The 12,601-nt window shown below is 47.3% G+C and overlaps 1 protein-coding gene across 1 annotated transcript in view; it reads right to left on the bottom strand.

The window, feature by feature from the left end:
* METAP2 (methionyl aminopeptidase 2) overlaps positions 1–12,601 on the bottom strand; it is a 163,311-nt gene that overhangs the window by 76,621 nt on the left and 74,089 nt on the right. The window contains exons 6-7 of the mRNA XM_085653380.1: positions 568–749; positions 389–483 (exon numbers count right to left, since the gene is read on the bottom strand). Of these exons, the coding sequence (XP_085509506.1) occupies positions 389–483; positions 568–749 (277 nt within the window). The remainder of the gene's footprint in view (positions 1–388; positions 484–567; positions 750–12,601) is intronic.

The following is a 12,601-nucleotide window of genomic DNA, read 5'->3' on the forward strand; positions in this document are numbered from 1 at the left end:
GGACCACTTCTGGTGGTGCTTAATTGAAAGTATACTGCTTCATGCCTTCCCTGGTATTTGAATGGATGTCTTATGTTGGGACTATGTTAGTGAATCCTGAGGGCTAAACTATATTTGCCACGCCCCTAGATGCAGACGGGAAACCCGGCTACACTTGATGGTGCCTCTCCATACTCTACACATAGTGGAAAGGTAATTGGGGGGGGGGGGGGGGTGCGGGGATGAAGGTTGGCGCTTGAATGATCAATGTTTCTCCTTCTTGGAGTAGCTGTTGGTTGCGTCATGTCCATGCATTTAATTTTATTGGCACATTAAAAGGAGGCTGGAGACAATTTGGTTTGTGGTCTGTGGCATAAACTAAAGAACAGTTAGTACATAAATTACATACCCTGATTCCAGTGTTGGTGGCATCTTTGACAGCTTCCAGCAGCTTGTCATATTTTGGGTTGAAGGTCAGTGTGAAAGCACAATCAATTATACGGCCTATATAAACAAAATTACCCGTTAGAATTTGCTTTCAACACAAAACCCCTAATTTACATTGCAATTTTAACAAATGTGACTAACCATTAATATGGGTTCCAAAATCTATTTTGCAAACATCGTCATATTGCAAAACTGTTGGATCCATTGCATTAGGAGTGTAGTGAGCGGCACAGTTATTTAAAGAGCAACCAGTGGGAAAGGCAAGGCCGGCATGTAACCCATTCTCCTTTATCAACTTGCGTGAGCAATCTTCTAGCTTTTCACTGTGGGGGTAAACAACAACATTTTGTGATGCATTAGCTTTAATTTAAAAAACATTGACATTTTTAGAGGGTGCACTAATGATCTTAGGCTGTTCTAAAATGATGTTTGCATGTATTTCATAGACAACATAAGAATAAAATGTGTTTGCAGTGCTTTTAATATTTATAATGCTAAGTGCAGGGTTGTTTAGTTCTTCATCACAAGAGTCCCATAGCACCTCTACCAGTTGCTAATATTATCCAACTCAATGTCTTTCCTATGTTGTCAAAAAGGTTAAGTGGACCTGTTAGGATTTGAATCAGATCTTGTGTGCCTGTTAGTTCACTGAGCAATCATACACAGCTGCGTTTAATAAGTTAATACTGCTAACCCATATACGCTGCGGGAGGAAGGGGTCGACTTACTTACAAATCATGTTAAATCTAACTTATCAAGCTTACGTCATCACATCACTTACATTGACGAAGGAATTCATCACTGAAAAATGAAATATTACTCCCCTGTAAACTCTTTTTTCCACTGTGAGTACAGCAAACTTGAAAGGTTCGACACAGCTAATGGGTGACCAAGATTCCATTAAATCAACTTGTCTCAAAAGTGCATAATTTCTCTCGAATAGCCATCAAGGTTTTCCCTTTCTTCCTCAGAACTAATATACTCCTATGCACGTTTATAGTGTTTCAAACCGTGTTCCCAACTTTTTTAACCTTTGCACAATCGATTGAAACAATCAGTCTTTTTACTTTTTATAATATTGGAACATATGCATTTTATATTGTATATTTATATGTGACCTCATTGGAATGATTAATTAATTGTGCAATAAAACAATTATCTTATCTATGCACTGAAATGCAATTATTAGGCAGACTGGAAAGATTCGATGATGGCCTACATTGGCAAACAAAGCTAAAAAGTACTTGCTTGCAATTGTAGTTTCCAATCAAGAGAATGGTCACTGAATCTATTAATTTTGTAGAACTCTGCCTATGCATCGGATCCTGAAACACTCCTAAAAAATTAATTCCCCGTTTATGCGTAAATACTGGTACACACATGGATGGGCCCCAATTGAAAAAGTGTTTTAGATTTTCTAATCTCTATTGCCTTATCAAAGGTATATGTCAGAGCCCTCTTCATATCAGGGGTATGACCAGTCCTCCAGTTTGGAAGTGAAAAGGGGCAAATATGCTATGATTTACATGCAGTTCCCAGTGACTTGGAAGGAAATTATATGGTTCGTAAATGAAAAAACACAGGATATCCTTAAACTTGCTTACAGATGTAACGACCACTAGGATAGCCACTTTCGAATAAAAATGTTGCAGGCGAGCTTTGGGGTGTGAAATGCAGGAAAAATCAGTTTTGGAAGAACACCTCTCTACTCCCATGAAAAAGTGCATTATCTGATTGGGAGGTGGGATACGTAGTTACTACTAGAATGTCCTTAGTCTCTAGAATAGTGAAGGAAGACACTTTGTAGGGATTTTTTCAGGAGGCTTTGAGCGCCGCCAGATGCATGTTTAAGGAAATTAAATGCATCCTATCAGAGGTAGTACCATGCCTTTTTGGGATGAAGGGGGGGGTTGGGGGTGGGGGGGGGGGGGGAGGTGGAGGAGGGGCTTAAGGAGGTGGAGGAGGGGCTTAAGAAGGTGGAAGGGGCAATTTATTTTTTTCACATAATAGTTGCAGAATCTTTTCCAGTGAAGTGCCTAGGAAGATTTATAAAGCTGCTTTATGGATCCCTTTAGGATATCCATGCAGACCTGTAGCAGGTTTAACAGTCCATATTAGAAGAATTAAGTAGCCGGGTAGCCTGGTTCAGTACTTATTTATTTAGGAGTTTTATATAGCGCTGGCCAGACCCGAAGGTATCAGAGCGCTTCACATTATGATCACTCGTAAGATACATAGACGATACTTAGACATACTAGTATGTACAACGGCTCCAGACGTATCATAGGAATATCGTCGTAGAGCGCACAATGTCACTTGTAAGGTATGTTATCACAGTAGTATGTACACAGCCTTGTCGTCAGAGAGCACAGTGACTCATGACGGGATTGGCCTGGGGAGGGAGATGGTCGTCAGGAGAGTATAGGGGATAGTGAGGTAGAGTTCTTTAATGTCAAAGTGTCTTGTGAGCAGTTGTGGGCCTGCTTCGATGGTTAGGTTGTAGCTATCCATACGGGAGAGAACGGTTGAGGGAGAGTTCTTTGAGCTGCCTTTGAATTGTAGGTAGGAGGGGTTGGTCCTGATGTGGACAGGTATGGAGTTCCAAATTTTGGGAGCATTTCCTGTGAAGGATTGGGATGCGTTTTTTTGTTTGTGAGTTCTTGGAGGGATATGGAGTAGGGTGTTGGTACTCCTTAGGCTTCTTTTCTGACCGGCCTTCTGGGGCTTGGCGGCCAGGTAGGCGGGTTTGCCTGTGTGCAGCGCTTTGTGCGTGAGGCAGGCGGTTTTGAAATTAGCCCTCATTTCGTTTGGAAGCCATTTGAGCTATCTGAGCGCAGGTGAGATGTGTTCATATTTCTTTACTCCGGTGACCATTCTGGCTACTGCGTTCAGAGTTGATCTGAGGGGAGCTAGGTGAGATTTAGCAGATCCTGTGAGGGTTGCAATCCCATAGTCCAGTCTGGACAGCACCAGGGATTGAGTAGCTTGTTTGAGGTCGTTCTGTGAGATGAAGGGTTTTATTTTGTTGAGTAGTTTTAGGTTGAGGAAGGCGTTCTTTGCGATGTTCTTGATGTGTTTGTTCATGTCTAATTTGGGGTACAGGGTGATTCCTAGGGATTTAGCAGAGTCTGCTAAGGTAAGGATGTAGTTGAGCGCATCAATCGCTTTTAGTCATTCTGAGATTTGTTTTTTTCCCTCATCATTAGAGATTAGGATTTCTGTCTTGTCTTGATTGAGTTTTAGGTGGTTGCGTGATAGCCAGCGTTGGACTTCTCTTAGAGTGCCGTTCAGTCTCTGAATGTCTTCAATGGAGGAGGTTTCCAGATATATCTGGGTATCCTCTGAATAGAGGTGGAAGGGAATGTTGGATTTTTTAAGTATGGTGGTGAGGGGTTTCATGTATATGTTGAAAAGTTGCGGGGAGAGTACTGATCCTTGGGGGACGCCCCTGCTAACTGGGTGTGGGTCCGATGAGAAGTTTTTGATTTTTATACTTTGGGTGCAGTCCTGTAGAAAAGAGGTGAAACATTGTAGTACCATCTGTTCAGCTCCAGCCCTTTCTTGAAGTGCCTTGATGAGTAGATTATGATCAACCGTATCGAAGGCTGCCGAAAGGTCCAAGAGTATGAGTAGGTAACATTGGCCAGTATCAAGAGAGTTGTGCATATCATCCATTATGTTTAGGATCGCTGTCTCAGTACTGCATCCTTTTCTGAAGCCTGACTGGTGAGGGTCTAGGAAGTTGGTGTTGTCTAGGTGTTGGGTGAGTTGGAGGAGAACACATCTTTCCAGGATTTTCGCTAGGAGAGGGAGGTTGGAGACGGGTCTGAAGTTATTTAGATAGTGTGAGAAAGTGCCATCTTTCTTGCATGGTATGCCCCCACTTTTTGCTAAATTGCTGAATGTACTTCGATTGAGTGTACCCTGGGTTCCTGCCAATCAGGTGCCCAGGGCCTATGTTCCTTCCTTAAACCACACAAACTCCAAATTGGCAAACCCTAGCCACATGTCAGCCCCTAGTAAATGGTACCCTAGGTACCCAGGGCCTTGTGACCAGGGAAGGCCTCTAAGGGCTGCAGCACTCATTGTGCCACCCTCAGAGGCCCTGTACCCTTACACACACACACTGCCCTTGCAGGCTGAGTGTCTGGGTGCAGGACAAAACAAAGAGTCGACATGGCACACATCACTGTGTACCATGCCCATCACCTACACTGCCAAGGCATATGTCAGCCACCCCTCTAGCTGGGTGCATTACGCCTATGGTGTGGGCACAGGAGCAGGAGCCCTGTGCCCCTACAGTACCCGGGTCCATTCCTGGGCACTGTAAGTGCAGTGCTGTCATTTAAGAATACATGGTGCTGAGAGCTTGTCAAACACGAGCTCCACAGCACCATATTGGCAACACTGAAGCCTGGGAAGTTTGGTATCAAACTTCTCAGCACATTGAACCCACACTGATGCCAGTGTAGGATTTAATGTACTAAGCACCCCAGAGGGCATCTTAGAAGATGCCCCCTTACAGCTAACTTACAATCCACGTCTGCTCTGAGGCTGCCCAGGCTGCCATACAGCAGACACGTTGCTGGACCCCTGGGTGGGAGAGCCCCTGCTCTCCCGGGCCTGCAACAATGCACACCCTGGGTGAAGTGAGAAATCTCCTCCCCCAGGATGAGCAAAGGGAAGCTTCAAAGGCATGCCGCCAGTTGGAGTTTCCCCAGGCCACTGCAACCCCCCACTCTGGCGGGAAGCTTGGCCGGAAACCCCATACAAGGACAGGGGATGTGCCAGCCTGCCCACCCCACCCCTCAGGTGGGGGAGGCGAGGTGAAGCACATCTCCGGGCTCTCGCCATCTTGAAGATGGGAGGCCCTACCCTATCAGGATTAGGCTACTGCCCCCCTCCCACAGGAGAGAGGCAGGATAGGGGGTGTACCCACCCCAGGACAAGGACCCATTGGTCCCTGGCCTTCACCTACCTGTAACGCCCCTAAATCTAGTATTTAGGGGCCCCCTGAACCTTCCTTCCTTAGATTCCAGATAGAAAACGACAAGAAGAGCAAGAAGAACAAAGACCTGCCCTGCAGCTGCTAAAAAGAGAAGAAGACACCAACTGCTTTGGCCCCAGCCCTACCGGCCTGTCGACTCTCGAACCTGCACCAGCGCGGCATCCCACGTGGCCAGCAACCTCACCAACCCCGGAGGACCTGGCTACCTTTTAGCTCTAAGCCCCTGGGACTCCCACGAGTAGAGGCTCTACTCAAGAAACCTATTTGCTATCCCTGGCACCAGCCCGGGACCGCGGACCCAACACACTCTGCACCAGCCAAGCCTGGCCAGTGCCGGAGTGGACAAAGACCCAGAGGACGACCCCACGGCGACTGTGACCCAGAGTCCGGCACCCAAGGACCCCCCTCGACATCCCGGAAGAAGCCTGCAGCCTCAGAACCAAGTGCCACCCCAGCCGCGATCAACCAGAGGGTAAGATTCCCGACGTCAAAAGGCACCCCGGCGCCCTGCGACCCCCTGTGCCCAATCCCGGGGTACCCACCTAACCTACAACTACCCAACTTACCTCTCGAAGTGGTGGTGGCACCTGAAACATCCTCGCCCCCGAGCCTGCAGCCTCTTTCCAAACCGGAACACTCCCATTGATTTCCATTGAGCGCCCTAAGGCTCAAAAGCACCCTGCACCCAGCCGCCCGAGTGGCCCTGGCAGTGCCCTCTCTACACTAACCTACTTCCCCTGAGTAAGTGACCAGGAGCCCAGCTCCCACAGCCGCGTGGCTTGCCAGACAGCAGCCACCAACCAAGGCCCCCCTAGGATAACATTGGGCCCAACTCTCTCTGCACCCGGCCGTCCTGAAACCGCTGAGGGTGAACCAACTGTACCTACCTGACACTGGGGGACCCCTGAGTCCATGCCCGGAATTTCAACACTACCAGTCGAGTACTTACCCTTAAACCGCTAACTTCATTTTCCTCAAAGGGTAACATTGACTGGCTTTTTCTTCAAAAATCTTCTAAGTGTGAACTTTTCAAAACTGCAAAAATTCACCAAAAATCAGCCAAGTGACAAAAACGAATTTACTCACCTGCTCCTAGGTGAGCTCCCAGTGCTGGATCTTGGTGCCCAGCCCTGACTCTGAAAAGTGTTCACAACTATACTTACCTCTAACTCATTTTTCTCCCATAGGAAACCATTGTCTGCTTTTCTGTGAAATTTCTTCTAAATGTCTACTTTTGCAAATTTGAAATATTCTTTTAAAATCGTACCATTTCTGCAAACGAAATTACTTACCTGCTTTTGATAAGGACCCCAGTCCTGGGTCTAGGCACCCAGTCCTGGATTACTAAAGTAACGATAAAGTACTCTACCTGCAATTTGAATTTCTTGCCATAGAGATCCATTGAATGTTTTCTGTGAAATATTTTCTAAGTGCTAACTTTTGAAATAGCTAAATATTATTTAAAAATCATTACAGTTATTAAGTCGACTTTCATCACTTGATTCTGAATACTGACACCAGGCTGGTTCTAGGAGCCAGACCTGGAATTCCAAAAGTAATCTGAAAAGTAATTTATTACAAATAACCTGAATTTACCATTGAGCTCAATGCATTGTTATGTTTAGGAAATAGGATTGTTTATTGCAACCAACTGTGACTGTTTACACAAATTTATTGCTTAAAACAAAAGTATTTATATTCAACCTCTTATTCTGAGAAAGTATATTTTTACCCCCTTTGTGGTTCTAAAAATAAAACAAGCTTATATTTTATATATACAAATCATTGGCCTAGAGTTCAGTTATTGAGTGTGTGAAACCATTTGCTGACTGAGTGTGTACAATAAATGCTTTACACTGTCCTCTGGTACTGCCTTACTGCTCGACCAAGCTACCACTTTTGAGAGTAAGGTCATACCTAACTTTGACCTCTATCAGCCTCTGGGGGACTGTGGACTCTGTACACCCTGTACCTATTAGGGAACAGTATATACAGAGCCACTTTCTCACATTGGCGGATCAGCGGTGGGATACAAACTTGCATTTGTTGGACTACTTGGTTACCATCTGATCACACGACAGAACTCGTAAAAATTGCCTTTAGAATTCTGATTGGTTTTTCCAAAATTACTAAAAGTCTTGCTAGGGCCTTGCTTAAGTCCCATTAGAATTTTAGAAAAATAAAAGTCACTATAGTCAGGGTAGAGGGTTAGAACTGTCAGGTTAGAATGTCTCAAACAAACCCAGCTATTAGTGATAATAATAACATGGACCTGGTGGAGGAGCTCGACCTCACACCTTACTTACACTTGTCTTTCAAGGAATTGAGGTCCTTATGTAAACTCAAAAATTTACAAATGGGTCAGCATCCAACCAAACAAGGGCTCCAGGAGCTCCTGGCTGAGTATGCTAAAGACCACCCATCTGAACATGGTGATGGCCAGTCAGATGAGGAAAGGGAATCAGGGGAGGAGGACAACAACCTCCCCATACTATTCCCTAGGGAGGAGATGGCACCCATACCCTCCAACTCAAGACATAGCATCTGGGCACCTAGAGACCACACAGGTGGCTCTGGTCCCAGAGACAACACTGGGGGACCCCCCAGTGAAGAGGACAGCCTTGTGAGGCTGGCCAAAAGAATAGATCTAGAGTCCAGGCTCCTGGCTCTAGAAAAGGAAAGGAGAGAGATGGGTTTAGCACCCATCAATGGTGGCAGCAATAATAAAAACAAGGATAGGGAGGAAACTTCTGACCTTAAAATCCCCAAAGGGATTGTCCCTAAATTTGAGGAAGGTGATGATATCACCAAATGGTTCACAGCCTTTGAGAGGGCTTGTGATATCAGGAAAGTAAAGAAACCTCTCTGGGGGGCACTCCTGTGGGAACTGTTCTCTGGTAACTGCAGGGACAGGCTTCCGACTCTCTCTGGGCCAGAAGCAGGATCCTATGACCTCATGAAGAAAGCTCTGATTGAGGGATTTGGATTCACCACTGAGGAGTATAGAATTAGATTCAGGGGGGCTCACAAAACCCAGACCCAGTCCTGGATTGATTTTGTAGATTTCTCAGTGAAGACACTGGATGGTTGGTTAGCTGGACATGGTGTGCAGGATTTTACTGGATTGTACAATTTATTCATGAAGGAACATATTTTGAGTAACTGCACAAATGAAAAGTTGCATCAGCATTTGGTAGACCTAGGTCTAATTTCTCCCCAAGAATTGGGAAAGAAGGCAGACCACTGGGTCAAGACTAGGGTGACCAAGACAACCACTGGGGGCGACCAAAAGAAGGTGGTCACAAAACCTCCCCAGGGGAAAGGTGGTGAGAATCCCCAAGATAAAAAGGTCTGAGTCTTCCAAAGGGCCCCAAAAACCTGTTCAGGTGGGTGGGACCCAAACTACTCCCTATGTGCCCCAACCATATAGGGGGAAGAACTTTGATCCCTTAAAGGCCTGGTGTAATACCTGTAAGAAGCAGGGACACCTAACTGTATCTTGCCCCCAAAACAAAGCCCCTAAGGCACCCAGTACAGCCACTCCTGGGGCAGCAAGTATACAAATGGGATCAGAGGTGTACCCTGAGCAAATCTGGGAACACACTGAAGCAAGTTTAGTCTCCTTGGGAGAAGTGGAGTTTGCCACTGTGGCTGTGTGGCCCCCCAACTTAAAGAAATACTTACAGTACCCCTGGGTAAATGGAACTAGGGTAGAAGCTCTGAGGGATACAGGTGCCAGTGTCACTATGGTGAAAGACACACTGGTTTCCCCTGAGCAATACTTGATTGGGAAGTCTTACCCAGTCACCAACGCTGACAGTGTCACCACTAGTCATCCCATGGCCATGGTAACATTAGGCTGGGGGGGGTTACTGGCCTGAAACAAGTAGTGGTCTCTCCAAAGTTGCCAGCTGCATGCCTGCTTGGAAATGATCTGGAAACCTCAGCCTGGGCTGAAGTTGAGTTAAAGGCCCATGCAGCCATGCTGGGCATCCCTGAATTGGTGTGTGTGCAAACCAGAGCACAGAGCAAGAGGAAGGGTGAAAAAGTAGGTTTGGAGCCTGGAATAATGGCCCAACCAACCAAGAGGAAGGGCAAGGAGACTGGGGGACCAGCTTCTGTACAGCCAAACACTCAGAACCCCTCTCCCCCTGGAGAGGATGTAGATACCCCTGAGGGAACTGAGTCCATGGAGCTTGACCCTTACCAGGTTGAACTCTTGGGCCCAGGGGGACCCTCTAGGGAAGAGCTGTGCCAGGGCCAGCGAGACTGTCCCACTCTTGAAAGCCTGAGACAACAAGCTGCTTCAGAAGCCAGGGGAGATGTCAGTGGTACCCACAGAGCTTATTGGGAAGAGGGATTACTGTATGCTGAGGCAAGAGACCCCACTCCTGGAGCCACCAGGAGGGTGGTAGTGCCACAGAAGTACAGGGAGTTCCTCCTAACTTTGGCTCATGACATCCCCCTAGCTGGACATCTGGGGCAATCCAAAACTTGGGAAAGGTTAGTGAGTCACTTTTACTGGCCCCAGATGCACCAAAAGGTGAAGGAGTTTGTCAGCTCCTGTGTCAGGCCAGTGGCAAGACAGGTGGCCACCCAAAGGCCCCCCTCATTCCACTACCAGTGGTGGGGGTCCCCTTTGAAAGGGTAGGTGTGGACATTGTGGGTCCACTTGAACCTCCCACAGCCTCAGGGAACAAATTCATTCTAGTAGTAGTGGATCATGCTACTAGGTACCCTGAAGCAATTCCACTTAGGACTACTACAGCTCCTGCAGTAGCCAAGGCCCTCCTGGGTGTCTTCACCAGGGTGGGTTTTCCTAAGGAGGTGGTTTCAGACAGAGGTTCCAACTTCATGTCTGCTTACCTAACACACATGTGGAAAGAGTGTGGAGTGCAGTACAAGTTTACTACACCCTACCACCCACAAACCAATGGCCTTGTTGAGAGGTTCAACAAGACATTGAAAGGTATGATCATGGGACTCCCTGAGAAACTCAAAAGGAGGTGGGATGTCCTGTTACCATGCTTGCTTTTCGCTTACAGGGAAGTGCCACAGAAGGGAGTAGGTTTCTCACCCTTTGAACTTCTGTTTGGTCATCCTGTAAGGGGACCACTATGTCTTGTAAAAGAGGGCTGGGAGAGGCCTCTTCAGGAACCCAAACAAGACATAGTGGGCTATGTGCTTGGCCTAAGGTCCAGAATGGCTGAGTATATGGAAAAGGCATCCAAGAACCTTGAGGCCAGCCAGGAGCTCCAGAAGCACTGGTATGACCAAAAAGCTGCACTGGTTGAATTTCAACCAGGGCAACAGGTGTGGGTTTTGGAGCCAGTGGCACCAAGGGCTCTCCAAGACAAATGGAGTGGCCCTTACCCTATCCTAGAGAGAAAGAGTGAGGTCACCTATCTAGTTGACCTGGGCACTAGCAGGACACCCAAAAGGGTCATCCATGTGAACCGCCTTAAACTCTACAATGATAGGGCTGACATCACCATGCTGATGGTGACTGATGAAGAACAGGAAGCAGAGAGTGAGCCACTCCCTGACCTCCTATCCTACAGCCCAAAAGATGGGTCAGTAGATGGTGTGATTTTCTCAGACACCCTCTCTGCCCAACAGCAGACTGACTGCAAGCAAGTCTTGCAACAATATGCTAGCCTCTTTTCCCTGACCCCTGGTCTGACAAGCTGGTGTACCCATGATGTGGACACTGGTGACAGTGCACCTGTCAAGAACAAAATCTATCGACAGTCAGATCAAGTCAAGGAAAGCATCAAAGCTGAGGTCAGCAAGATGCTGGAGTTAGGGGGTCATTGAGCCTTCAGAGAGCCCCTGGGCTAGCCCAGTGGTTCTGGTCCCCAAACCTCATCAACAGGGTGGAAAGAGAGATATGAGGTTCTGTGTGGACTATAGAGGGCTCAACTCTGTCACCAAGACAGATGCTCACCCTATCCCAAGAGCAGATGAACTGATAGACAAATTGGGGGCTGCCAAATTTCTCAGTACCTTTGACTTAACTGCAGGGTACTGGCAGATTGGCATGGCCCCAGGAGCAAAAGAAAAGACAGCATTCTCCACCCCTGATGGGCATTATCAGTTTACTGTGATGCCCTTTGGGTTAAAGAATGCCCCTGCCACCTTCCAGAGGTTGGTGAACCATGTCCTGGCTGGGTTGGAGTCCTTTAGTGCAGCTTATCTTGATGATATTGCTGTCTTTAGCTCCACCTGGCAGGATCACCTGATCCACCTTGGGAAGGTTTTAGAGGCTCTGCAGAGTGCAGGTCTCACTATCAAGGCATCCAAATGCCAGATAGGGCAGGGCACTGTGGTGTACTTGGGCCACCTTGTAGGTGGAGGCCAGGTACAGCCCTTACAACCCAAAATCCAGGCCATCATGGACTGGATAGCTCCAACAACCCAGACCCAAGTCAGGGCATTCCTTGGCTTGACTGGGTACTACAGGAGGTTTGTGAAGGGGTATGGGTCCATTGTGACCCCCCCTCACAGAACTCACCTCCAAGAAAATGCCCAAGAAAGTTAACTTGACAGTTAGTTGTCAAAAGGCTTTTGACACCCTAAAAGAAGCAATGTGCTCAGCACCAATTCTAAAAGCTCCACATTATGCCAAGCAGTTCATAGTGCAGACTGATGCCTCTGAGCTAGGGATAGGAGCGGTCCTATCCCAGACCAATGATGAAGGCCAAGACCAACCTGTTGCTTTTATAAGCAGAAGACTACTCCCTAGAGAGCAGCGTTGGAGTGCCATTGAGAGGGAGGCCTTTGCTGTGGTTTGGTCCCTGAAGAAGCTGAGGCCATACTTGTTTGGCACTCACTTCCTAGTTCAAACTGACCACAGACCTCTCAGATGGCTAATGCAGATGAAAGGGGAAAATCCAAAACTACTGAGGTGGTCCATCTCCCTACAGGGAATGGACTTTGAAGTGGAACACAGACCAGGGACTGCCCATGCCAATGCAGATGGACTTTCCAGGTTCTTCCACTTAGACAATGAAGACTCCATAGGATAAGGTTAGTCTCATCACCTTTCGTTTGGGGGGGGGGGGGTTGTGTGAGAAAGTGCCATCTTTCTTGCATGGTATGCCCCCACTTTTTGCTAAATTGCTGAATGTACTTCGATTGAGTGTACCCTGGGTTCCTGCCAATCAG

The sequence above is a fragment of the Triturus cristatus genome, chromosome 4_1, assembly GCF_964204655.1.
Source record: "Triturus cristatus chromosome 4_1, aTriCri1.1, whole genome shotgun sequence".
Taxonomy (NCBI): Eukaryota; Metazoa; Chordata; class Amphibia; order Caudata; family Salamandridae; genus Triturus; species Triturus cristatus.